General features: G+C 48.2%; 1 protein-coding gene across 3 annotated transcripts in view; it reads left to right on the top strand.

Annotated features, from left to right (window-relative positions):
• Nucleotides 1-203: 203 nt before the first annotated feature.
• Nucleotides 204-27,704, top strand: part of GTF3C1 (general transcription factor IIIC subunit 1) — a 79,329-nt gene continuing 51,828 nt past the window's right edge. For all 3 annotated transcript variants that reach the window (XM_052654450.1, XM_052654446.1, XM_052654453.1), the window contains exons 1-6: nt 204-427; nt 4,762-4,971; nt 7,597-7,773; nt 8,506-8,649; nt 13,239-13,335; nt 19,154-19,277. In XM_052654450.1, coding sequence (XP_052510410.1) covers nt 207-427; nt 4,762-4,971; nt 7,597-7,773; nt 8,506-8,649; nt 13,239-13,335; nt 19,154-19,277 — 973 coding nt within the window. In that variant the 5' untranslated portion in view covers nt 204-206. The remainder of the gene's footprint in view (nt 428-4,761; nt 4,972-7,596; nt 7,774-8,505; nt 8,650-13,238; nt 13,336-19,153; nt 19,278-27,704) is intronic.

The following is a 27,704-nucleotide window of genomic DNA, read 5'->3' on the forward strand; positions in this document are numbered from 1 at the left end:
GGGTTCCGGACCAATAGCGGAGGAGCTCCACGGAATGAACCCGCCCTCAAAGGGAGTGACGTTAAGATCTCGGTCTGGAACTCCTCCTCCGGTTCCCGGGTCCGCCCCGCCTCCCTGGCTGCCAGTCGTTGTGCGCAGGCGCCCTGGACCGGGGCCCTTGGCGGCGTGGTACGCAGGCGCCCCGGGTGCAGCTAACTGAAGTAGCAATGGACGCGCTGGAGTCGTTGTTGGACGAGGTGGCCCTGGAGGGGCTTGATGGCCTGTGCCTTCCCGCGCTTTGGAGCCGTCTGGAGACGCGAGTGCCGCCCTTCCCGCTTCCTTTGGAGCCCTACACGCAGGAGTTTCTGTGGCGGGCCCTTGCCACGAACCCGGGCATCAGCTTCTACGAGGAGCCTCGGGAACGACCAGACCTCCAGCTCCAAGACCGGTCAGCGGCCTGGCCCTGCGGGCGGGAGAGGGCAGAGCTCGGGGTCTGGTGGAGCTGGGAGGCGGCCAGGTTCTTACGAGAGGGAAGAGAAAGGAGTGGAGCGGAAGGAAGACCCGGAGCCTGATGGGGGGGGGGGGGGGCCGCAGAGTAAGGCTGATTGGGGGGGGGTCTTCGGCCTGGCAGGGCCCAGACGTCTGATGGAGTTGGGGGATCGCCTTGTGATGTTCCATTATGTTCGTGTGTGTTTGGGGTGATGGTGAGCAGAACTGGAAGGATATGCTTTGGGAGGATATGCTTTGGGTTTTAAAGAGTAATTTCTTTAAAGTGGAGCTGAGGATTGAAGCAGTAAGGCTGTTCAGATCAAGACTAGAGACCAGTTGAAATCAGCAGACCTTTATGGAGCATTCATGCAGTGCTGGATTAGAGAGCAAGTTTAGCAAGCAACAATAATAATAGCTAACATTTATTTATTGCTGCTTATGCCTTGGTGCTGTGGGCTTCCCAGGTGGTGCAGTGGTGAAGAATCCCCTTGCCAAGCAGGCAGCACAGGTTTGATCCCTGGGTCAGGAAGATTCTGTGGAGTAGGAAATGGCAACCTGCTCCAGTCTTCTTGCTTGGAAAATTCCATGGACAGAAGAGCTTGGCGGCCTACAGTCCATGGGGTCACAAAAGAGTCAGACACGACTGAGCGACTGAACACAAACACCTAACTTGGTACAAGGCAGTATCTTGTTCCTGTTGTTTCAGGAGATTGAACCCATTTTATTCTCGCATTGACCCTATGAGGAAGGTGCTCTTTGCTTCCCCATTTTTTGTGTGTTTGTTTGTTTTTGTTTTTAATTTTTTTGGCTCCAGTGTGTGGCTTGCGGGATCTTAGTTCCCCATCCAGCACTGAGTCCTAACCACTGGACTGCTAGGGAATTCCCAGCTATCTTCCCCATTTTGCAGCGGAGGAAACCGTGATGGAGAGAAATTAAGTCAACCATCCAAAGTTATGGACATTGTAAGTGACTGGGTGTTGATTCGTTTCCCAAAGCTGTGGGTTTTTTTTTTTTTTTCCTTTTTGTTTTGAGGGTCAGGTTTCCAGAGGGAATACTGTGTAAAACAAGACTTAAAGGTTGGATTTAGGTAGCCAGTTGGCAGAATTTTCTAAAGGAAGAGAAGTAAGTTTGGTTGAAGTGTAGAACTGGAAGTAGTGAAAGAAGAATAATAGTTCACATTTATGTATATGGTTATTGTGAGCAGGGACTGTTCTAAGATTCTTAAATATACTAAGTTATTTAATTTTAAAACAAAGTTGGATATTCTTATCCCCATCTCCCTCAAGAGAAAGAAGACTGAGACACAGAGAGAGTCATCTACCAGCAGGGGCAGAACCCAGAAGCTGAATCCAGGAACTCTTAGTTCAGAATCCAGCCTGCCCTTACCAGTTGGACTGGACTAATCCATTTAACTGGGCTTCCCTGGTGGCTCAGACAGTAAAGAGTCTGCCTACAATGCAGGAGACCCGGGTTTGATCCCTGGGTCGGGAAGATCCCCTGGAGAAGGAAATGGCAACCCACTCCAGTACTCTTGCCTGGAAAATCCCATGAATGGAGGAGCCTGGTAGGCTGTAGTCCATGGGGTTGCAGAGTCGGACACGACTGAGTGACTTCACTTCAATCCATTGAAAACCTGCACCACCCAAGGGAGGGTCAAACTAGGGGCAAAGAGTGAAGTTGAGAGATCTGTAGTAATCCACTCACGAACCAGCAGTCAAGGTTTGGCTTTCCATGGTGGGTGTGAGAATGAAGAGAAAAAGCTGATGGAATCAGACATGAAGCTGAAGAATCTGGAGGATTTGGTGACTGGTTGGGTGTGGGGTATAAAGAAAAGAAGGTCTGGAGGATGGTGCCATCCGGTTCCTGACTTTTGGGCATCTGAGTGTGTTACTTGTACAGCTGCTCAGTCGTGTCTGACTGCTTGTGACCCCGCGGACTGCAGTACACCAGGCTTCCCTGTTCTTCACGATCTCCCGCAGTTTGCTCAAACTCACTTCCATTGAGTCAGTGATGCCATCCAACCATCTCATCCTCTGTCGTCCCCTTCTCCTCCTGCCTTCAATCTTTCCCAGCATCAGGGTCTTTTCCATTGAGTCAGCTCGTCACGTCACGTGGCCAAAGGATTGGAGTTTCAGCTTCAACATCAGTCCTTCCAATGAATATTCGGGACTGATTTCCTTTAGGATGGACTGGTTTGATCTCCTTCCTGTCCAAGGGACTCTCAAGAGTCTTCTCCAGCACCACAGTGTACGACAGGCCAATAATTGGGAGACAAGGTATTGAGGCAAGAAATAGCGACTTTTTTGGAAAACTGCGCATCCGTGAACATGGCAGGCTAGCGCCCTTGAGTACCAGTCTCTTGAATGCCAGTTTCTGTTAAGGGTGGAAGAGGTGAGGCAAAAAAGTTAAAAGGCCATTGTTGTTGCTCTCCGGTAAGTTGTGTCCAACTCTTTTGTGACTCCATGGACTGTAGCCCACCAGGCCCCTCAGTCCATGGGATTTCCCAGGCAAGAGTGGGTTAGGGCATCTTTCCAACCCAGAGATTGAACCTGTGTTTCCTGCTTGGCTGTCGGATTCTTTACCTCCAAGCCACCTGGGAAGCCCCTGAAAGGCCATTAGTCTTGCAGAATATCTCTTGGTTGGGCCAGCATGGGAAGCAGTTGTTTAGCTGCTAAGTCGTGTCCGACTCTGACCCCATGGACTGTAACCTGCCAGGCCCCTCTATCCCTGGGATTTCCCAGGCAAGAATACTGGAATTTTGCAGAATATCTCTTGGCTGGGCCAGCAGAGGAAAAGGATGTGCCAATTCCTTCTTTTCTTCAGCGATTGACAGGTGGGCAGGGTCAGAATGCATCCCTGTGAGCTGAACAAAAGCAAATCAGTTTACCGTTAGAGCAGATGGGGGGTGGGTGGGGGGTGGGTTGGGACAGGTTCCCCTGAGGCAGGCCATTATGTTTGCTTACAGCTATTGATAGCATGCTTTTAGTGATTATATTAACAAAAGCACGAATGGCAAAGGTTAAATAAAAGAAACAGATTCAGGTTTTGCTCTTCCCTGTTAAAATGGATGACTGCTACTCTTTGCTGTGATGGGGACCAGCTGTGATGGGGACCACAGAAGTGCAGCAAGGAGGCTAAACCTGGGCGGCAGGGGGGGTGGGGGGTGGGGGGGGGTGTGGGGGGGAGAGTGGGGAATATGCTGAACGTACCTTGAAACACACTGGGTTCGAGGTTCCTGTGGGTTATCAAATGGAGATTCTGGTTGGTCAACATCTAGCTTTGTGGGAGGGTCAGCAGGTCAGAGAGTGGGACTGAGCTGGGCACGCGGAGTCACTCCTGTGGCTGGTAATGGAAGCTCTTGGCCAGGACCCTCCCTGGGAGAGAGTGTAGTGTGGTTGGAAGCCTTAAGACATGGCCCTGGGGTGGAGGAAGGCCCAGGAGCCTTCAGAAGAAGCCTGGGAAGTTATAAGTGGCGAGCCAGAGGACAGCAGGCCAGAATGGCCTGAATTGACAAGGTGTGATTTGAGAATGGAGGGTTAATAGTGCAGAGGTTACAGACAGGGCAAGAAGGAAAAGCACTGACAAATGTAGATGGGGTTTGACAGGTGCAGGATGTGAGCAGGATTCCGAAGGAAAGCTTGACAAACATAGGTGACTGGATAAAAGCACAGCTCAGGATGTCTCCATGGTGTTGATGAGAGGCCACTGGGAGAAAACGGTACCAAGGAGGGGCTTCGTTGGAGGTGGGAAGTGGCCGTCATAACTTTGGTTTTGATCTCATCAACCATGACAGTTGAAAACAGGATTAGTGTTTGGGGGCAAGAAACAGGGCTGAGGATTTGATGGTGAGAATTGTTAACATGCCAAGTGATAATTGAAAACCATAAAAATGGGTGAAAGTAGAAGAGGGGTAGTTAGAGAGATGGAAAGGTGACATCTCCGAGTAGAGAAGCCTTGAGTCATTAAGTCCAAACTTGATGGTTTGGAAGCCAGGCACAGGATTTGCAGGGAAAATGAAAAGCAAGGAAGGTGGTGGGGCCAGGAAGGTGGTTCCAATTTCAGCATTCATCCTTGGGGGTGAACGTGGAAGCCCCTGGGAAGATCTGTGTTGTCTAGGATAGAGACTCAGAGACAGTGCTTGTCAAGACGTCCTGCGTTAGGAAGGCAGGGAGACCAGGGGCTCTTGCTCCCTCTCGCCGACCTCGGCCAGAGGTTGTCAGAAGAACACACCCAGCACGTGTTACTTCTGAGGCTGAGATGTTTGTGCACTCCTCCCCTACCCCCCCGCCTTAGGTATGAAGAAATTGATTTGGAAACGGGCATCGTGGAGTCCAGGAGGGACCCAGTCCCTCTGGAGGATGTCTACCCCATTCACATGATCTTAGAGAATAAAGATGGCATCCAGGGCTCATGCCGGTACTTCAAGGAGAGGAAGAACATTACCAACGACATCAGGACCAAGATGTTACAGCCCCGCTGCACGATGGTGGAAGCCTTTGGCAGGTAACTCGTTTGCACTGTGGGAGACTGGTGGGCCTCTTCCCTTTAAGTTGGGGTGTGTGGTCAGTGCGCCAGGACGGGGTGCAGCCCCGGTGTTCTCAGCGTGTGTCCACCCTGCCCTAACTAAGCCGGCCCTCTGCCTTCATCACTCCACTTCTTTTGGGGCTAATCTTGCTCGGGCTGGGGTGGGGGTGGGGAAGGCTGCCTTTCTCTTCACATTGTGTCCAGGTTGCGTCCTTTGTTGCCTAGTGAGCAGTCCTTTTGTGAGTCTTCAGTCAGGGTCCCAATTTCCCAAGCCCCTCGCCCCATCCCCACCTTCCTCCCGACTTGACAAACAGGGAGAAGCTTCCAGAGTGAACTCACTTTGCTGCCACGTTCCTCCTCAGCTTGCAGACCTGTCCCCCCATTTCCCTCCTCCCTCACCTCGGAGGAGACGGAAACTGGGTCCTGTCTCAGCCGGTGATGTCTCTCCCTCTCTTTCTCCCCAGAACCTCGTGCTCTTTCCCGCCTCTGTCAGCTGGCTCATCTTTCTCCTGTATTTTCAGCTTTTCCCTATCGACACTGCTTTCTCCCCAGCCTGACACTGTGGTTCGTTGGTCTTAAAACAAGACCCTCTCCCCACCTCGGATCCCCTGTGACTATATGACTCTTGCTGGAGCCAAGCTTCTGAGAAACAGCCGCACTCGCTCTCTGTCCCTCTGGATCCCCCTCCCCTCCTGGAGCTTTGCAGCACCTGCTTCCTGCCCCTGCCCCACCGGGCTTCCTGCCTCCTCAGGAACCCCCCTCTTTGAGAGCTCTCCCTGGTGACGGCCCACGGGCTCTCTTCACACTCGTAGGCCTGAATTGGGGGCTCCTTGTACGTGTCATTTCATAACCCCAGTCTCAGTTATCACATCCCCTTATAAGTAATTCTTTTCTTGTCTTTCTCTTCAATAGACTGTGAGCTCCACAAAGGCAGATACCATTTTTTATTTATCTTGGCATTGCTGGTTCCTTGCATGGCATTTAATCAGTGTTGGATAATTAGATGACCACAGTCAGCAAATCAGGCCTCGGGCACGAGTCCTAGAGTCAGCTACTGGGAAAGGTTGGAGTTCCCACAGGAAGGGGGTAAACCACCCTGAATACATTTTTAAAGGCGCAAGTCAGCGTCCCTGTTTTCAAGCTTTTCTCAGCTGAGCTCTTCCAGTTTAACTTAATGAACCTGTTTCGAGGACACAGGTCGTAAGTTTGTGACGTGCAGACCCAGAAGGGAGACTGTCTTGTCCATCATGTGTATGTGCTGCCTAACACTCTTTAGAGATGGACCGTACGGAAGACTAACTGGGTCACAAGCAGTGCGAAGGAAGCTGCGGTTAAATGAAAACATCGGCAACCTCAGCTTTTTACTTTTTGCCTGCTCTCTAGGAGCAGCAGAATCATCTGTTTTTTGGTGGTGGGAGGGAAGCAGGAGGAGGACCTGTCAGGCTGAGCGATGTGAGTGAAGACAGGCCTTAGGATCAGGCATCTGTGAACCACAGGCTGGAAGGAGTAGATGCTGCCTGTAGATGGGAGGGCTTGGGAGCCCGTGGGCTCTCATATACACCCTTAGTGACTTACTCTCCTGGGAGAGGGAGCTCCTCCAGCTGGTGTGTCTCGATGCCAAGGAGTGAGTAAGGATGGCTTCTCTGCCAGTACACCCTCGTGGGATCTCTGCAGCAGGGCTAGGACCCGAGACAGTCTGCCCAAGACGGCCATTTATTAATAAGTCAGCAGGCAAGGCCCCAGGGCGGAGTCTCTTTGTCTTCAGCGTCGGGGACTGTTTAGCTTCAGCAGAGAAGTCTATATCCCAAGCCAGGGCTTCTCGAAGCGCCTTGCTGGGACAGGGCCTTGACCTCTTTTGCAGACATTATTTTTCACACACCCGGATGGTAGGAAGAGCTAATGGTTTGTCCCAGGTCTGCTCTCAAGAATGGCAGGTCCACGCATCACACACGGCACTGTTTTTGACTCTGAAGTTTTGTTTTCTCAGTCCAGTTCAGGAGGTGTGTTCGTTCACTTAATAGATGGTTACAGAGGCCCTTTTGTAACCATTGAAGACACTGAGGATGTCCTGGGGACCCAGATGACAACCTGCCCCCCCCCACTTAGGGCGCTTATGGCAGGAACGTGTGCCCCCAAAATGTGGCCATTTCTAAGAGTGCCAGGTGTGTGATGAGTCCAGAAATGGTCAGAGGCAGGGATGGCCTTTTGGCTAGCATTTTTATGGAGAATTGAGGTGTTGGTATCTGAGCAGTGATCTAAAGGATGAGAATTAGTAGCCTAAGGATGAGGTGGGAAGAGGACCAATGGGGCCATTGTGGGTGCAGAGGCAGGCAGTGAGGGTGTGTAGAAGGTTCCAGGCTCTGGTGGGGAGTAGTCTGGGTTTGGGTCCCAGGGCCCTGGCAGGACTGGGAGGGGTCCGAGCAAGGAAATGGTGAGACTGGCTCTGTTCCGCTGAAATCCTCTTGTGGTTCTAAGGATGGAAACCTCCTTAACTGGGGATTGTGAACCTCTGAGGAGAAGCAGGAAACCATGGTTCACTAAGGTTCTGCTTAAAAAAATTAAAGTGATTTTTTTTTTTTTCTCTTGGTGGCTTCTGGTTTGCAGGTGGGGGAAGAAACTGATCATTGTTGCCTCCCAGGACATGCGGTACCGGGCCTTGATCGGCTTTGAGGGCGACCCCGACCTGAAGCTCCCGGACTTCTCCTATTGCATCTTGGAGCGGTTAGGCCGGTCCCGGTGGCAGGGGGAGCTCCAGCGAGACCTCCACAGCACTGCTTTCAAGTGAGAGGATGCTTTGCTTTTCTGCTGTAAATGTTGGGGCTCCCTGACCATCAGGCCCTGCCACCTGGGCAGTCCCAGCATCTGTGGTGGTTGAAGGCATGGTACTTTCTCATTGAAGAGACCCTGGGGAAAAAAAAAAAAGGAAAAGGGGGAACTTCAATGGTGGTCCAGTGGTTAAGACCCTGCCCTTCCGTTGCAAGGGCCACCGGTTCAATCCCTGGTCAGGGGACTCAGATTCAGCATGCTGCATGGCGCAGCCAAAAATAGGGGAAAAAAAGAGACCCTACGGTGACCGTAGAATTTACTGTTCAAACTAGATATTTTGAGAGTGAAAGGTGGAGCTGATCAGAAGGAATGCGAGGCAGTGGGCATAAACTGAGCCCACCTGGCAGACCAGAATGCGTGGTCACCCTAATTATGGGCTGCTACATGGTTAGATACCCGTGTCTTGTCTGATCAGCTGCTTGCTAACCCAGCCATGCCTTCCCACTCTGTTCCTCGGTCCTCTACACACACACACCTCCACCCTGTCTCCCCATCCACCTCTCCGGGGGTCTGGAGCGTGCCTTAGGTTGGGTCGCTTTCCATGACCTTTGTCATATAGCAGCGGCTCTCTTAGGCTGACTGGATTGGGGGAGAGGGTGGGGATGTGTCTCTGGTATTCACGTCCTCTGCACTGTGGGGTGAAAGCAACCAGCAAAGCAAAATGACTGCTCTCTTCCTCTCCTCCAGGGTTGATGCTGGGAAGCTTCACTATCACAGGAAAATTTTGAACAAAAACGGGCTGATTACGATGCAGTCCCATGTGATCCGATTGCCCACCGGGGCCCAGCAGCACTCAATCCTCCTCCTCCTGAACCGGTTTCACATGGACAGGTACAGTGTAGACTCCAGAGCGCTTCCTTACCTCTGTATTTCAGCCTGGTGTCTTGTGCCTTTAAAAATCCTAGAGGCGGGACTTCCCTGGTGGTCCAGTGGTAAAGAATCTGGCTTCCCCTGCAGGGGGTGCGGGTTCAATGCCTGGTCTGGAAGTTCTGTGCCTTGAAGTGCAGCCAGTGAAGAAAAGAAAAAAAAAAACCAAAATCCTAGAGGCGAAATCAAATATGACTAGCTTTTAGGAAAAAGACATTTTCCATCTGTTTCTGATTATGCAAATAAGCCATGCTTATTTAGAAAATCTGGAAATTATATAGAAAAGAAGGGGGAAGAAATACCTCTCGCCCCACAGCCCAGCAGTAGGGACTGTTTTCGGTGAAATTTAGGGGGAGGGTAGAAAGAAAAGCCGATAAGTCAAATTTGATTTGTTATGGCGACAGAATTCTGTGGGTAGAAGAGAGAACAAGGGGCTTAAGTCAAGATCTGTATTTAAATCTTTGCTCCCGACTTGGGCGCAGTCACTTGACCTCACTGAACCACTGTTTCCCTCTTCTGTAGAGAGGCCCTGGCACAGCTTGGTGCTCGTTCCTAAGCAGTGAATATCTGTGCCTTCGTGTATGCTTTCATTCCCAGAAAGGCAGCACAAATGAACAAGTCTCCCAATCCCATACATTTGCCCTTGGTGCTGCTAGACCTGTGTGGGTCGTTAAAGCCAAGTTCGCCTTCCCCAGAGGAATGACACTATCTTTCTCTCTGCCCCTCTCCCAGCACAACCCTCTCCCCCCAAACCCCTCACTTTCTCCCTGTTCCCCACAGCTGAGGAGCCCTGGGCTCCTTTAATAGCTTCCTGTGGTGGCCATTAGCTTGGGAGCATTTATTATGACCTCCACTTCACATTAAAAATGCCAAGGAAGAGAAGGTCCTTCACACCAGTGAAGTGAGAGCAGAATCAGAGATGTGTCCTGATTAATACACAGAGCACTGTATTTCAGTGAAGGAGACCCGGGTTCACATTTTGTGCCTAAATTTTAAAAAAGCTGAACTTGTTTGTGAAATCATCCCTATCCTCTCTTACTATCTGATTTATAAGAAAATGTGTGAATAGATGCTTCCTAAAACTTTACAGTCTTGTTGACTCAAAAAATACAACCTCAAAGTTGAGGATTATATTTTATTCGGTGGGAATTTTTAGGACTTTAAGCCCCAAAGGCAGCATCTCAAGCAACCCTGAGAGAACTGCTCTGAGGAGACGAGGTGGGGAGAACCAGGTAATATAGAAGTTTTGCAACAAAGGGCGTGAAAAATGGGAGTTATTTCCTGCCCTATCAGTAAGCAAGGATGTCACAGTCATCAGCAGTTACACCCATCCTGCATGAGCCGTTGAGCCCTGAGGAAACTCAGGATGTGAGAACACAGGATTCAGGCCCAGATAGCTGAGGAGCTCATCAAAAGAATGATTTCAGTAAGCCCTGGAGGAAAAGCGCTTAATTCCTTAACTTGGCCTATCTGGTTTTCCCTGGCTGAGAACTAAGACCTCAAATGCCAGCATGCCCCTCCCCCCTGAAAAGGAACAACCCACAAACAAATTTAAAAGACATGATTAGATCAACAAACTTTAATACCAAACAGCAGCTTAATATTGAATATTCCCCAGTTCCCATGAACCTGAAAGTCATTTTGGCCAGTTTCTTTTCTTTAATTTGTAAGCTCTTACTTTTAAATTGAATAGAGCTCTTTATTTATTGTTTTTTAAAAAATTGAAGTATAGTTGATTGACAGTGTTGGGCCAGTCTCTGCTGTATAGCCAAGATACTCAGTTTTGCATATATAGACCTTTTTTTTTAATATTCTTTTCCATTATGGTGTATCACAGGGTATTGAGCATAGTTCCCTGTGCTATGTGTTAGGAGCTTGTTGTTTATCTACCCTGTATATAACAGTTTACATCTGCTTATCCCAAACTCTCAGTCCCTTTTTTCCTCCCGCCCCCTCTCCCTTCGGTAACCACAAGTCTGTGCTCTCTGTCTGTGAGTGTGTTTTCTGTTTTGTAGATAGGTTTGTTTGTGCCATATTTTAGATTCCACGTGTAAGTGACGTTGTATGGTGTGTAAATTCAGTGTTGATAATACTTTCCCGAGGTAGAGATACCTCCTATATAATGTGTGCACAGACATATGGTATAAACAGGGCAAAACTGGAGATCTCATGGCTTCACTTAAAAAAAAGCTCCTTGGTGAGTCAGGTATCGCAGCGTAAACTTGTGTGTGGCGCGCAGTCACTCACTCAGATCTGACTCTCTGTGATCCCATGGACTGTGGCCCGCCAGGTTCCTCTGTCGGTGGAATTTTCCAGGCGAGAATACTAGAGTTGGTGCCTGTTCCTACTCTAGGGGATTTTGCCGACCCAGGGGACAATGTAAACTTACTAGTTTACAAAGAACAGTTGGAATACATTAAAGTTGCTTGCTCAGATGACTAAGTCTTTACTATTTGTAATATTGGCTGAGGGAGCATTCCCTGTGGTTTGAATTTTAAAACTGCCACTTTCTTTTTAATTTTCTTGGATTTAAAACTGCCACTTTCTTTTTTTTCCTTTTTTTCCTTGGTTTCAGGTCTTGCCTGATTGATCTAATTAATTAGGCTCAATCTCAGATCCTTATGACCTATACTTAATATTTCTGGTTTGTAGAGATTTGCAAGAGAAAGACAGTTACTTTTCATCCCCCCAAAAGCAGGTCTGTCACCTAAATGATTCTGAAAGATTGATTTGTCTGACTTTATGTTATCAGTGAGACAATAAGTAAACTAAAGTTTATGAGTTCTGTGTTCTAAAACTTAGAATTTATCATGCCTCCAAAAGTTTGTATAAGGCATTCAGCAAAGATGTTCTGAGTTTACAAGATAAACCCAGAGCAAAATCACCATTTTAATTTTTATTAGCCCTTGAATGTTAGTTCCCATTTTTTACTTATTTGTATGGCTCAGGTAACCCTATTGGTTTCCTTAAACGGTTCAGTTAATATTTCCTGAGAGGTACATTTATTGATATACACCTGAGCTTATAATACAACACGGGGAACACACTCCCCAATGAAACACGTCTACCCCACAACATAATTAAGCAAAAGAGATGTAACCGTCTTAAATAAAGCCCAGTTAAATATACCAGTTTTATACACTTTCATCTCAATTCTGTCTACTTTGATACCTTTTGACTTTGGTCTTCATTAGGACCTAATCAGTAAGCTTTGATCTTACAGGAGGAGTTTCAGAAGTTTTTCTTTCCTTCTTTTATTTCCTGTCCATTTTATCAGTTTATATAAAGGGATCCCCAGAGTAGGGTTGAGCCAAGGAACTTAGGCCCTTTGGCCCAAATAGTTGCTGGTTGGCTATCTCTGTAAATTTTTTTGTTCCCTTTATATGTAAAAGGGAAGGTTGCTCGGTCGTGTCCAACTCTTTGCGACCCCATGGACTGTATAGTCCGTGGAATTTTCCAGGCCAGAATACTAGAGTGGTAGCTGTTCCTTTCTCCAGGGGATCTTCCCAACCCAGTGATCGAACCCAGATCTCCCACATTGCAGGCGGATTCTTTACCAGCTAAGCCACAAGAGAAGCCCTCCCTTTATATAATTTATATTTATTTGTTGTTGTTTAGTCACTAAGTTGTGTCCGACTCTTGCAACCCTGTGGACTGTAGCCCACCAGGCTCCTCTGTCCATGGGATTTCCCAGGCAAGAATACTGGAGTGGGTTCCCATTTCCTTCTGCAGGGGATCTTCCCAACCCAGGGATCGAACCTGCATCTCCTGCACTGGCAGGCAGATTCTTTACCACTGAGCCACCAGGGAAGCCCAAATTTATATTTATACTTATAGAGTTTTGTACATATTTAAACTGTACATAAGCGGTACATAAACTGTAAATGGTAAATAGAATGACTTATTTAACTTTTAATGTTGAGGACCAGTGGGGACATCCTTTTTTGTTGTTGCATTTAACCTTAGGAAATGGAATATCAAAACCCTGTGTTTAAATCACATAAATATCCATTTTATTTATCCCATTTTTAATAACCATCTAAAGATTTCTTTATTCATTTGACATAAGCCCTGTTTTAAAAAATTTCCACCTTCTTGGAAAAAGTATCTTTCCTTATAAGTTTATTTCCTGTTAACCATGATTATTCTAATCTTTTTCTTAGCATCTGTAAGACCCATTGAGGGATAGCACAGACCACAAATAAAACTTCCCAAACCAGTTTTTCTCTGTTTTAAATTAAAGAAATTCTTCAGTATGATCAAAAGATGTAAGCATATTAAACAATCATTTCCTGAAAGTTTTAGCCACAGAGTGCAGTCTGTACGCTGCTGCTGGTTAGGTGACCTTGGCCGTGTGACTGCACCACTCAGACCTCCCCCCGCCCCTGCCGCCCCCAGTCTTCCCGCTGTAAAGGACAGGAGTTGTTCTCTTGAGACTGAAGACCAAAGTTCTGTAGTTTGATATGTTGTCATGTAAACCTTGACATCTTTTAAAAAATAGGCAGTCATCACTAATAGGTCTAAAAAAATGAAATGTTTTGTTTCTCTCACAGGAGGAGCAAATACGACATCCTCATGGAGAAGCTTTCAACTCTACTGAGCGCACGGAATAACCGGACTGAGACCCTGGGAAAGCTGAGGGAGGAACTGGTGAGCTGCTGGCTGCCCTCGTGCGGGGCTGAATGCGTCCGTGCCCCTGTGGGCATCTTTGTCAAATGAAGGCTCCATGCATTGCAGTCAAGAGCTCTATTACGGAGTTGACCACCCCCCAGCCCCTCGTGAAACGAGCAGGGTTTTCCTTTGGTTTATACAGAATGAAAAAGGGCTCAGTCTTTCATTTAAACCCCTCCCGCTCTTGGGTGGCCTTGGTTTTCCCCTGGGGTTTGTGCCAAGTCCAGCTATAAAAGTTCCTGTGGAGCAGTGAATCTGGGCATTAAGATTTACTTTCATAATCAGTTCATTTCATAATCAGGCTTGTAACTTTCTTCCCACTGGCATTGTAACCGTGTAACTCAGATTGGGACCTGAAGCTCAGCTTCTCGGTATCTCCTTGTAGAAGGAATTCGGTGAGGGACGAAGTGAGAGGTAAGAAGTGGATTTGCTTAGAGAGGAGCACACTGCAGATCGAGTGTGGGCCGTCCCCAAAGGCAGAGCAGCCCAGAAATGTGGTGCGGTTGGTTTTTATGGGCTGGGTAGTTTCATAGGCTAATGAGGGGGAGGATTATTCCAAATGTTTCAGGGGAAGGGATGGGGATTTCCAGGGATTGGGTCGCCACCCACTGTTTGGCCTTTGCTGTTAGCCTCAGAACTGTCATAGCGCCTGTGGGTATGTCATTGAGCTTGCTGATGTGTGATGATGGGCATGTACTGAGGCTCAAGGTCTAGTGGAAGTCCATTCGTCCACCATCCTGGACTTAGTTTGGTTCTAATCAGTTTGTGTCATGTCCCTGGACTTAGTTTGGTTCTAATCAGTTTGTGTCATGTCCCTAGGCTGTGTCATTCTTTTAAAGTTTGTGCCCTGCCCCCTTCCCTCCTGTTTCAGGTTTTGTTTTTTTTAAAGGTTTGTTTGTTTGTGTGTTTCCTCTGTTTCTTGGCTAAGCTGGATCTCAGTTTCAGCTTGAGGGACCTTTAGTTGTGGCTTGCAAATTCTTAGCTGCACCACATTGAATCTAGTTCCTGACCTGGGCCCCCTGCATCGGGAGCTCAATCTTAGTGGCTGGACCACCAGGGAAGTCCCCTGTTTCCAGTTTTATACTGAAATAGCGGAGTGACTGTACTGAGAAGAGGTGAGACAACACAGGGAAAAAAGCAGTTACGGGCGGACCTGCTTCATCTCTGGGCCCAGGAACCGAGGCAGTGATGAAGAGAGAGTGAGGGGAGAAGGCACCGGGGTTGGGGGGCTACTGCTTCCTGTCTGAAGTGAGGCTCTTTGGTAGAAGTTAGGAAAGAGCCGACACTGGAAATGGGAAGAAAATAAGATTGTCCTGCAGGTGAAACGGTAGGACCTAAAGTCAAGGTTTGCAGGGTCATAGTAATTGGAGAGGGAAATGGCAACCCACTCCAGTGCTCTTGCCTGGAGAATCCCAGGGACAGGGGAGCCTGGTGGGCTGCTGTCTATGGGGTCACACAGAGTCGGACACGACTGAAGCGACTTAGCAGCAGCAGTAATTAGTCCCCAGAAGAGCCTGCAGTCTAATGACAGCCTCCAGGAAGATCCTAGCTCCTCACCTGTGCTTCCCTGAGGAGGCCCTGCTCTCTCATCTCACTGTGCAGAGAGAAGGGAGACCTGCCTCTTCTACGGCTCAATTCATCACATGCCCAAGTCGGTTTGAAACAGAAGGTATGGGGCTTCCCTGATGGTCCAGTGGTTAGGACACCGTGCTCTTCTGCCAAGGGCCTGGGTTCAATCCCTGCTTGGGGAACTAACATCCTATAAGCCACAGGATGAAGCCAAAAAATAAAAAAGCAGAGATTATGAATCAAGGCTCATGGGTCAGATCTGGCCTGCACATTGTTAAGAATTTTGGTGTAGCAGTAGGGTCTTTTAAGAAATGAGATTTTGCATCAAAATCTTAAGTTACCAGCTTCGCTTGAAATACCAGAGGTTCTGGCCAGCCTGGGCCTGTGGTCTCGTGACAGCAGCTATATGGAGCTGGCTGTTCGCTGGCCAGTGACCCCCCGCCGGCCCCTCCACTCCCACCCCAGGTCCCTTACTTACCTCCTGTCAGCTCTCAGGCACCTAGGCAATGCCTTTTATCTCTCTGTGAGCACTGTTGTTGAGGAGGAGGAAGTATTTCTCAGTATCTGAGTATCTGTCAAAAGTGGGGAATAAAAGGTAAACTGACAAGACCTCTTCCTGAGAGACCCTAGTCAAGAATAAGGAGACTCCTACACGTTCAGTGAAGAAATACCTGCCCACTGTATTCTTTCTATTGTCTGTCCAGCCCCTATGGACACTGGAGATTGATACCCTCTGCCCTGCGGAGTCACTCGAGGGTGGAGAGAGGGGGTGGGCCCAGTCTCAGGTCAGGACTGGGGAAGAGCTAAGTGACAGAATTTGGACATTGTTTATTCATTTATTTATTCATTCATTCAACAAATACTTTTAGTTTTTTTAAATTTGTTTATTTTTGGCTCTGCTGGGTCTTCGTGCTTCCTTTTCTCCAGTTACGGCAAGCAGGGGCTCCTCTCTAGTTGCTTCTCTTGTTTCAGCCAGCAGGCTCTAGCGGGTGGGCTCCGTCATTATGGCCCAGGGGTTAGTCGCGCCACAGCACATGGGATCTTCGCAGATCAGGGATCAAACCTGCATTGGCAGGCGGATTCTTTACCACTGACAGACGCACCAGGGAAACCCTCAACAAATACTTCAGTGAGTGTCCACTTGGAGTCAGAACTATATTCCGCAGCACAGTGACAAAAATTAACGGGGGTGACAGTCTCAGGCTGTCGTGGAGCTGTCTAATTGGGGAGGCTGACGACACACTCAGGCCGGACTGTTCCTTGGAAGGATGCATCTGAGCTCCGTGAAAGGAGAGCTGGGAGAAGCTTTGTAGAGTGAGTTCCAGCTGTGCTGGGCTTCGTGGATGAGATGAGCCCCAAGGAGACATGGGGAGACCAGCTGGAGCAAAGGCGTGAGGCAGTGGGAGGTGCTGGGGGTTTCCGAGGTTGGCAGTGACCCAAGGGCAGCCAGGCAGCAGGGTGCTCCTCAGGAGTAGTAAGAGAGGCGGCGGGAAAGGAAAATTGGGGCCAGATAAGGAAGGGCTCAAGTGCCAGGCTGAGGAGTTGGATTTCAGCCTTAAGCCTGAGGAATTGCTGGTGGCAGTTTCTAAGTAGAGATGACGCAGAAGTACGGATGCGCTCAGTCGTGTCTGACTCTTTGGGATTCCATGGACAGGAGCCAACCAGGCTCCTCTGTCCATGGGATTTTCTAAGCAAGAATACTAGAATGGGTTGCCATTTCCTACTCCAGGGAATCTTCCTGACCCAGGGATCGAACCCAGGTCTCCTGCGTTGCAGGTGGATCTTTCACCCCCTGAGCCACCAAGACGTCCAGAAGAAGAATGATTAGGAGATAAGCTGGTGGGCAGAGAGGGGAGGTTGGAGGCTGAGTGTGGAGGTGGATGTTGTGGCCTCAGGGTAGGGGGGTGACTTGGTGAGAGACTGAAGCCAGAGTGTGAGTGTTGGGGGAGGGGGACAAAGGAGAAGGAATCTGTTGTCTGGCTTGAATGACAGCCCCTCCCTAGGGTGGACCAGAGCTTGAGGGTGGGCTCCTGCTGGCAGGGACCCTGTGTGCCGACCACCCACCAAGAGGACGGCCCTGCACATGTGAACGCTCAGCCCATGTTTGTTGAATGAGTATATGACTGAAGTAGACAGTTCAGAAAGAGGAGTGAGTTTGCTCAAGGACGAGGCATATAACAGTTGTTATTATTTTTTTTGCCTCACTGTGGGGCTTGTGGGATCTTAGTTCTCTGACCTGGGATCAAACCCTCACCCCCCTGCCTACATTGGAACAGGGAGTCTTAGCCACTGGATCACGGGAGAAGTCTCATGACAAATTTGATTGTAGGATTTATAGGGTATGGAGATCTTTGGGACTTTGACTTGGTAATAATGTCTAGTCAGTAGCTGGAAATAGGGGTCAGAGAAGGCTGAGCAGGATTTAGTAAATGATTAGCCTCCAGATGAGGTGGATGCTTTGAGTGTGGATGCTGTCTTTCAGGGGGAGTGGGAGGGAGGCTAACCTCTCTCCTTAGCTGGGCAGATTGTGCAAGTCCTCCATGGCAGCCCCCTGTAAGGGAAGGACCCCACCACCCTCCATCCTGCGGGCAGGTCATGGGAGTCCTCCTTGGCAGCTCCCCTGTAGGGTGGTCCAGGGCTCAGGGCCGTATGTAGAGGGCTGGGGTTTGATGGGTGGGTGTCTGCAAGGCCTTTCCACGGCGCTGGGGGCACAGCTAGATTTACGATAGGTGTCACTGACGTGCCAGGGGGCTGGATGTGCTGTCTGTGAGTCGTCTGTATTTCTTTGATGCCCATCTGTTCTGCTGCTGAGCAGCCAGGCTCATCCGAGAGGCGATCTTGGGTATGCGGCCACATGCGCTCGCTCTCTCCCTGCAGAGTGTAAAAGGGAACCTGGGAGACGCCGCAGACCACTCTCAGCAGCACCTCCTTTGGTTCAGGTGATCGCCTGCCTCGCTGATCTAGAGGTGGCAAAATTAAATGGCCAGTAGTAGCCTGAAGGGTGGTATGAATTATTTGAGGGAGTTCCCTGGTGGCCTGGAGGTTAGGAGTCAGCGCTTTCACTGCTGTGGCCCATGTTCCGTTCCTGGCCAGGGGAACCTGAATTCCTGGAAGCCTTACGGTGCAGCCAAAAACAACAAAAAATTTTTCTTGACATCAGTATGGATTCAAGAAATCTTTCACTTTCCTCTTAGCTATTGTGAGAGAAAAGCAGCACAAAAAGGGTGATAAACAGGAACTGACCTTCAGCCTCACTGCGTAAGGGGTCTGATGGCTGGGGATGGCTGGGGAAGGCTGGGGCGTCCGGGGCAGGCGTGCGTGTCTTGAAGGAGTAGCTGGTCCTCGCCTCCCGCTGGCTACCGTTGTGATGAACCACAAGCTAGGACTTGTTGCCACATCCTGTTTTCTGAAAGAAGCCAGAATCTGTTGTGTGTGTGTGTGTTTTTTTTTTTTTTCATTTTTTTTTTAACATGACATCTCTCACTTTTCAATGTTGGCAAGTGAATTACTTTCTTCAAAAAAAGAAAAAAACGCATGTAGATGGAAACATATGGCCTGCACTGGTGGCAGCTGTTTGGTAACCCTGACAGCTTTAGAAATAGATATGGTTATTTTGGTTTTTCCACTGGACCACAAGGGAAGTCCCTAAAGGTTTTTTCTTCTTTTTAACCTAAAAGTTTTTTAATTTTTTTTTTTTCCTCTTCCACTGCCTGTAGGAGTTGTGTGTATGTCTGCATATATCTGTTAATAATTTAATAGTAGGGACTTCCCTGGTGGTCCAGGGGTTAAGACTCCACGCTTCCACTGCAGGGGCCAAGGATTTGATCCCAGGTCAGGGAACTAAGATCCTGCTACATGGCATGGCCTCCCACCCCCAGAAATTAATAGTACACTTACTTGGTTAAAAAACCAAAACACTTATGAAAAAGTATACGGTGGAAGTCGTAAAGTGCTGCCCCCAACTGCCTCATTCTCACCCCTTTCAGGATATTTTGAGGCAAATCTCTTTCCCCCTTTCATCATCAAAAAGTAGCACAGTCTCTGTGCTGCTCCAGACTCATTTTGTTCCCGGGACAAGGTGGCTGGGCCGTATTTCCTCATTAGTGCCCCCAGTGTTTCTTCATTCAAGATCATCAGTTAACTTGGGTCCCCACTTGTTCATTTACATGACCCTCTGGTAGTTTCACATAGCTTGCTCGTATCTAACCACTGCATTTAAATGTTGCAGGGACTGTGCGAGAGGACGTTCAAGCGCCTGTACCAGTACATGCTGAACGCGGGGCTGGCCAAAGTGGTGCCCCTTCCCTTAAAAGAGATCCACCCTGAACGCGGACCTTGCAAGACCAAGAAAGGTAAAGGTGGTCTGAGCTGTTCACTGGGCTGCTCAGCCGGCTTTCACTTCTCGCCTCTAAGCACCAGCCTGTCTTCTTACCACATTCTGCCCTGCAGTGGGATGACATCACGTTATTTATTCAACTCTTTCATTCCTCAGTGCCTGTCTTAGGACCTTCTATATATAAAGCACTCAGGAAATGTTTGCTGAATGACACCTGTGCTCATTCTCAGCAAACATGTCTATATGGATGTCCCTCCAATATCTCCCATTCCTGGTGTCCAGAAACCAAATTCCTATTTTTCTTCTTATCTAAACCCTCTTATTCATTCTTCAGCCAGTATTTTTAAAGTACCTAATCTGTGTTGCATGGTTGCATTTTCTAGCCCTGCAAGGTAGGTGTTATTATCACAATTTTAAAGGTAAGAAAATTAAGAGATGATGAGTAACATACATGAGGTTAAGCAATCAGAAAGTGGCACAGGTGAGATTTGAACCTTATAAGAAAGTTAAACTAAGGACAATGGACGATGAAACTTTAAAAACCTTTAGTCCTTTGATTTTTCTCTGTTCTTGATTTTTATCCCATGCACCCTCTGGATTAACGAAAGTCATTTAAAAAGCTGAGGGTCATAACTCTCAGTAAAAGTTGACAGAAGGAATAGATGTGTTTATCTGTACTCTTCCCGGCTCCTCCCTAGCGATCACAGGAACATAAAAGGAATAAACCCACGTACAGAGAGAATAGGACAAGACTCGACAGCAAGGAGATTGTCAGCTTTTTTGTGCTCAGAGGCAGATGGATAAATGATAACTGGCCAAGCAGACTAGAAAGCTAAATGCCTGTGCAGGCCAGTAGCCAAGAATGGAAACCTCAAACCTGAAATAAACCAGGGCCCTCTGAAAGCCCCAGTTTGGATGAGGCTAAGTCTGTCTGAAGAGCCATTGCACCCCCCCAGGTCCCCTCCCCTACTTGGTATAGCAGGTAGCAAGCCGGTTCCTACAAAGACAGAGGTCTGGACTTTGTGGCTTAGCAGTCTTTCCTCTTTAGCACCTACAGTGAATCCTCATTCCTTGGACGTACCTCCAGAGAGGATGCACTGGGGACTTGCTGGGGGTCCAGTGGTTAAGCATCCACCTGCCAAGCCAGGTGATACATTGGGAAGATCCCACATGCTGAGGAGCAACTAAGCCCGTGCGCCACTACTATTAAGCCCCCGAACCCTGGTGCCTGCACGCCTCCACGAGAGAAGTCGCCGCAGTGAGAAGCCTGTGCACCACAACAAAGAGGAACTCCTGCTTGCCGCAACTAGAGAAAGCCCACAGGAAGCACTGAAGACCCGCTGCAGCCATAAGTAAATAAGTTTTTTAAAAGAGAGAAGATGCACTGGAGGCTTTCGAGACTCTCAGACATGAGATGCAGCCGGAGACAGGGTAGAGAGCTGATAACAGGCGATGGGTAATCCACACACTGGGAGGTAGGAGTTCTCATTGCAATCCCCCGTGGCTCCCGAGAACACTGGCAGCTAAGCTTACACAGTCCCTGAGGCCAGCAGCTGGAGGATTCTTTTCTGTAGAAACTGACCAGTCCAAGAGAAAAAGTTTTCTAGATCCTGAAATTTAGGGGTTTCCTAGTACAGTAGCCAGCTCGTGCCTGCTCACCCTTTGTGGAAATTCACACACTGGCATTCTCTCCCCTTTCTTCCTCCCCAGCCTGCAAAACACAGGTCTTTTAATATATTTTAATGCAGCATTTTAATGTTTCACCAAGCAGCTGAGAACTCTTAACATGAATGTAAGAGACACAAATTAACCTAGGAAATAGAAGCAAAGTGAGGAGCAGAGGAAAACAAAGGGGGAAGAGAAGATACTGCATCCAAGAAACCAAGCGAGAGGCTATAAATAAAGGAGGGACATGCAGAAAATAGAAAAGAGTTCTTAGAAATAAATCTGACTACTGCAATACGGGAGACCTGGGTTCGATCCCTGGGTCAGGAAGACTCCCCTGGAGGAGCGCGTGGCAGCCGACTCCAGTATTCTTGCCTGGAAAATCCCCATGAAGAAAGGAGCATGATGGGCCACAGTCAGTGGGGTTGCAAAGAGTTGGACACGACTGAGTGACTAAGCACAGCACATTGCAATGAAAGATTTAGTGGAAGGAAAGACAGTGAGAGAAAGTTGAGAAAACCTCCCCAGGAAACTCAAAAGGGATAGAAATAGGAGAGTTCAGTAGAAAATACGAAGCTGAGCCTAAAAGATCCAGCCTCCACACAGTCAGGGCTTGAGTTGGGGGCGGAGGAAGGGGGTGTGTTCAGGAGAGTAGAAGGGAGGGGATGACAGCCAGCAAATGACAGACATGGAGTTTTCCCCAGATCTGAAGGAGTCAAGCTCTAGATCCAAAGACCCAGCAGACGTCTAGCCTGGTGAACATGAAGAAACCCACACCAAGATCTGACAGACTGAGACTTCAGCAGTCTGGCTGAAGAGCCTCCAGAGAGGAGATATCCAACTTCCCCAGTAGTAACAGAAGCTGGAGACCTTGGTGCAGCATCATCAACTTTCTGAAGGGGATGGACTTTCACTTTGGACATCTTTATTCACCTTTACCATCAACGAGGTGTGAGAACATTTTCATACAAGCGGATTGGAAATAACTCATCTCTCATCTTCCAAGTTCCCTTTTAGGAAGCTACTGGAGGATGTATGCCATCAAATGACAGACCAGACCAGGAGACAGGAAAGCATGGGGTCCAGAAAGAGCGGGGACAAGGGGAGCCCTGGGGAGATGATGAAGGGAAATCATTGTGGCAGACTCTAGGAGGGCAGGAGTCCATACAAAGCGTTAGGTGCCTAGTTCCTGCGGACGTGTGTAGGGAAAGCTGTGTGCTGGCAGTGATTCTGAGTGAGGATTAGTGATCTGTACAGAGAAAACCAAGCAAATGGGATAAAAAGATGCAAACACCAGTTAAAACTAAAAGGTGTATGGTTTTAAAAACTTAGAGCATAGCAAGCCACCTAAGGAGACTGCTAACAGCTCTGGAGAATGTGTGCTGAATGGGGACAGACCAGAGCTCTGCCTGCAGGAGGGAGGTGGTGTGCCTTTTGAGTGACTGAACTGCCAGTCTGAGGGAGCTGTGTCTCTTCCTTTACTTCTTCTTTCAGTTACTGGAATCACTGCCCACCCTGTCTGACTTCCTTGTGTCTGAAAGTCTTGTGAAGGAGATGGTAACACACAGATATGACCACACTACAGGTGTATAAAAACCAGGAGCCCCTGGAGATAGGGAAGCCCCCCTTGAGCAGACTTCATCTTTTAAGTGTCTTCAGTGCTGAGTAGATGTATGACTGGTTGAATGACTGGAATTCCTCAAGGGAAGGAGTAGGGGAGCGTCAGCCTTTGGTGGACAGGAGAGCAGGAAGTCCCACTGGCTCCTGAGCAGGCAAGAAAAGGCTCCAGGAGCTGAGAGCTGTGCTAGGGATTTCCACCCAGCATTTGACTTGGAAATAGGATTACCTGAATGCTGAAAATAGTGTGACCTGTGGCTCTAATAAGCTTTTTTATTTCCTGACCTATTGAAAGAAAGTCACTTTGGTAGCTCAAATGGTCAAGAATCTGCCTGCAGTGTGGGAGACCTGGGTTCAATCCCTAGGTTGGGAAGATCCCCTGGAGTGGGCATGGCAACCCACTGTAGTATTCTTACCTGGAGAACTCCATGGACAGAGGAACCTGGTGGGCTACAGACCATGGGGTCACAAAGAGTCAGACACAGCTGAGTGACTAACACACACGTTTAAAGAAAGGCATTAAATATAAGCAGATGAATCTAGGGAAAAAATAGCTTTAAATATATATGTGAATACTTATGTATATATACATTTATTTATTTATTTTGCTGGATTTCTCCATGGTTTGAGGTCCCTGTGTTATAGGAAAGAGAATGGGGTGTGACAGGATGGTTATATCCCAGATCACATCCAAGTCCCTGGGACAGTCGCCAATATGAGTTCTTGGCTTCACCATGGGAAAGGATTCAAGAGTGAGCCATAATAAAGTGGAAAAAGGTTTATTCAGGGAAGAATCACCCCATAGACAGAGTGTGGGCCCTCTTGGAAGGCAAGAGAAGCACCAGGGTATGGGTTGGTCAGTTTTTATAGGGGCGGGCGAGTAGTTACATAGGCTAATGAATGGGAGGAGTGTTCCTGCTGTTTGGGGGATGAAGCGGGGCTTTCCAGGATTCGCGCCACAGTCCCCCTTTTGACCTTTGTGGTCATGGCTCCTCTGGGTATGTCATTTAGCGTGCTGATATGTTATACTGAGGCAGAAGGTCTAGTGGAAGACGACCTTGCACCTGGTTGACTCTAATCATTTTATGTCATGTCTGTGGGCTATGTCATTCTCTTAGAAGTTGCACCTGCCCCCTTTATGGTCTCACCTAGAAATTCAAACTTGCCCCTTGAAACTAACAGATACCTGAATGGACTTTGATGTAAGACAGTCTGGGTTGGAATTCTTGTCCTGTCACTTCCTACTGGAATTTCCTTTGAGTTTTGACCGCTCTCTGGCTCAGTTTCCTCATCAGGATTATCTGGAATAATACTACAGCTTCTTTCCGGAGTGTTGTGGGACTTACAGGAGACAGTGTACCCAGAGCAAGGCCTTTAGGCCACCTCTGGCAGTGTATTTTGTTGGCCTCATGGAGTTTGTTTTAACTGTAGTTGTTGGCATTTAAAAATCAGAAATTTGACCTACAAAGTCAGACTTTCCACTTCTCTCTAAAAAATAAAACCAGGCAACATTGAACTGCATTTCTTTAGTAGCAGTTAGCGAGGCAGAGAGGTGCCACCCCCTGTCGAGAGGACTCACCTTCCCCATTTAGCAAGCGCACCCTGTTTGCTGCTGTGTAACCCACAGCGGCTTCACTCTGGTATGTCATCTGCCTGAAGCTTCAAGGTGTGCTCACGTCACAAGATGAGGGACCCTCATTTCCCGAGGCCCAATGCCAGGAAGAAGGGTGAGCACGACTCACAGCACCGACTGGGTACTAAGGATGGCAGTGGTAAAGTTAAGAGGGCAAACACCTAAGCTGAGGAGATGACAGCATTTTTAGATTGTCATGCACACACTCAGTGAGCCCATTCTGACCATTCAGGAGGCTCATCTCATGCCCATATGTGATGCCGGTACCTGGGCTCTCTGTACACTGATGCTGAACAGAAATATGGGGACACAGAGTTATGGAGGAGAAGGAAAGACTGGCTTTATTTCTTTGTCAGGCAAAGAACACAGTAGTGACTTCTCAAGAACTGTAGCCCCTTCCCTGGGGAGCAGGGAGGTCTTGTGTGCAAGGCTTGTGGTCGGGGGTTGGTGATATGGATCAAGGCAGTGAAGGGCTTGCATTCTGCTGATGGACTGATGGTGAAGTAAGTGGCACAATGGTAAAGAATCCGCCTGCCAATGCAGGAGACACAAGAGCTGCAGGTTCAGTCACTGGGGCAGGAAGATCCCCTGGAGAAGGAAATGGCAAACCACTCCGTTATTCCTGCCTGGAAACTTCCATGGGCACAGGAGCCTGGCAGGTGACAGTCCATGAGGTTGCAGAGTCAGACATGGCTGAGCACCCAAGTAGGAGTCTTCATCAGCACCCTTCAGGTCCAACAGGTCTGGGTCTCCATGCTTGTGGGCAGCATGCCATCCTGTTAAGCACTCCCACCTGGAGGGGGTTTGGAGACATTGTTGTGTGTATCTATTGATGAGGAAACAGAACCTCGCCCCAAGGCTGCTCTTAACTCTATTTCTCCCTAGTCTTTGTTCATCCCCTGCTTGGATAAATAAGCCCATTGGAACTCAAGGAATGTCTTGGAGGCTGAATGAAGGATGTTTCCTGTAACCAGAGAAATGGGGGACACAGAAAGGCTTTGTGTCCAGGAGCCCCGCAGGGCCCTGCTTGGTATCTTGTTACTACCTCTCAGCCGTGCAAGTTCATGGACAGACTCCCTCCCTTCTCCGGTTGTTTTTCTGTGTGACTTTTTTCCCAGCTAAGCCATGAGCTCCTTGAGGGTGGTGGCTCCACCCCTCACATAATTTCTGTCCTTAATGCCTGTGCTGTGCTTGGTCTCTCAGTCGTGTCTTCACTCTTTGCCCGCCAGGCTCCTCCGTCCATGGGGATTCTCCAGGCAAGAATACTGGAGTGGGTTGCCATGCCCTCCTCCAGGGAATCTTCTCAACCCCGGGATCAAACCCAGGTCTCCCACATTGCAGGCAGATTCTTTACTGTCTGGGCCACCAGAGAAGCCAGCGCCGGTGCATTGTCTGCTGGGAACAGGGTAGAAAGAGAAAGTGTTAGTCCTGTAGTTCTGGCTGACTCTTTGCAACCCCATGGACCCTAACCTGCCAGACTCCTCTGTCCATAAAATTCTCCAGACAAGAATGCTGGAGTGGGTAGTCGTTTTCCTCCCCAGGGGATCTTCCCGACTTAGGGATCGAACTCAGGTCTCCTGCATTGCAGGTGGATTCTTTACCATCTGAGCCACCAGGGAAGCAGAGCAGGTACTAACTAAATGTTTAGGGAATTTAATTTCACTTAGGTGTCCCTTCAGTGACTTTCCTAATGCAAGAGATAACTGCACAGTTTTCGTCTTTTCCTGGCTTGAAGTATGTCCTCCCAGTTTGCAAAATTAACATAAAACCTTTCCTCCCAGCTGTTACGGAGTAAGCAAGACTTAAATAATAAATAAAGATGATGTATTGCTTCACGTAAATTTACAGGTGTGCCTGGTTATATACGAGTTGTTTCTAAAAGCCCATAAACAAAGAGTTCGGATTTCGGCATATTTCAAATGCATTACAGAAAGCCTCTGTGACCTGTTTTGCAAAAGCAAAAAATCCTCAGTAATGGAAACATTCACCCTGAACTGATGTGTTTTGGATTATTCTCTCCAAGTGTTTAGCAGTCATTCTGTGTTTATTAAATTGTGCTGAGAACAGAAGGGAGGAGAAATAGAAGTTAACTTTGTAATCCTTGGAAAAGGGTCACAGTCGGAAGCAGTTAACAGAAGTTGGGTTCCCTGGGGCTGAATGACTGAGGCAGGCATTTAGCAGGTTTCCAGGTTCAGTGGCAAGGTGAGTCCAACTGTGAAGAAATGTTCTAGCATCTTTACCTCCCTGTATATGATGTGGGCTCTTCCCTAAGCTGTCGCCCAACAACTCTTCAAAAATAGAAAAACAAGTTCAGCATGATTGCAGAACAAGATCAATGTACAAAAATCAGCTCTATCTCTATACCCTTGTAATGAACAATCCGAAAGCAATTCTGTTTGCATTAGCATCAAAAAGAATAAGACAGGAATAATTAAACAAAACAAATGCAAAACATATACTTGACAAGTATAAAAGATGGTTGACAGAAATCTAAGATGTAAGTAAATGGGAAAATAGCCCCTATTCCTATGTCAGAAGACTTAACTTTGTTAAGATGCCCCTATTTCCCAAACTGATCTTCAGATTCCACACAGTTCCTGTCCGAATCCCAGCTGACGTCTTTGTAGAGACTGATGTGTGCCTGCATGCTCAGTTGCTCAGTCGTGTCCACCTCTTTGCGACCCTCTGGACTGTAGCCCGCCAGGCTCCTCTGTCCATGGGATTCTCCAGGCAAGAATACTGGAGTGGGTTGCCATGCCCTCCTCCAGGGGTTCTTTGGGACCCAGGGGTCAAACCTGCATCTCCTGCATAGGCAGGCGGGTTCTTTACCACCCTCCCCACCTGGGAAGTGTCACCTAGAAACTGGGAAGCTGATTCTAAAATTCATATGGAATTGAAGGGTACCCAGAAAGCTAAAACAATCCTGGAAAAGAAGAATCCAGTAGGAGGTCTCACACATTATAATTTCAAAACTTACCACAGAGCAGCAGTAATCCAGACAGTATGGTACTTATTGACACAAAGATGGACCTAGAGATCTATGGGATAGAACTGAGAGTGAGAGATAAACCCACGTGGGGAAATCCATGGCCGTCCAGTGGTTAATACTCTTGCTTCCACTGCAGGGAGCACAGGTTTGATCCCTGATGGGGCCTCTAAGATCACGCATGTCGTGCAGTGCAGCCAGAAAAATGAACCCACACTTCTGTGGTCAGCTGACTTTCAGCCAGCGTGCCAAGGCCATTCAGAGGAAGAAGCCACTCACCAAAGGCCATTACTCTGATTCCTTTTAGGGGAGAATCCAGAATAGGGAATCTAGAAGTAGACAATGAGTGCCAAAGGCTGCAGTGGGGGTGCAGAGGGGTGATAGCTAAAGGACGGGATGAAAATGTTCTAGAATTGACTCGTGACGGGTGCATATACCTGCGACATACACTAAAAAAAGTTGACTTGAACCTAATTGCTGGACATAAATAGAGACACAGAGAACAGACCTTTGGACACAGCTGGGGCAGGAGAAGGTGGGAC

Source organism: Budorcas taxicolor, chromosome 2 (assembly GCF_023091745.1).
Source record: "Budorcas taxicolor isolate Tak-1 chromosome 2, Takin1.1, whole genome shotgun sequence".
NCBI lineage: Eukaryota > Metazoa > Chordata > Mammalia > Artiodactyla > Bovidae > Budorcas > Budorcas taxicolor.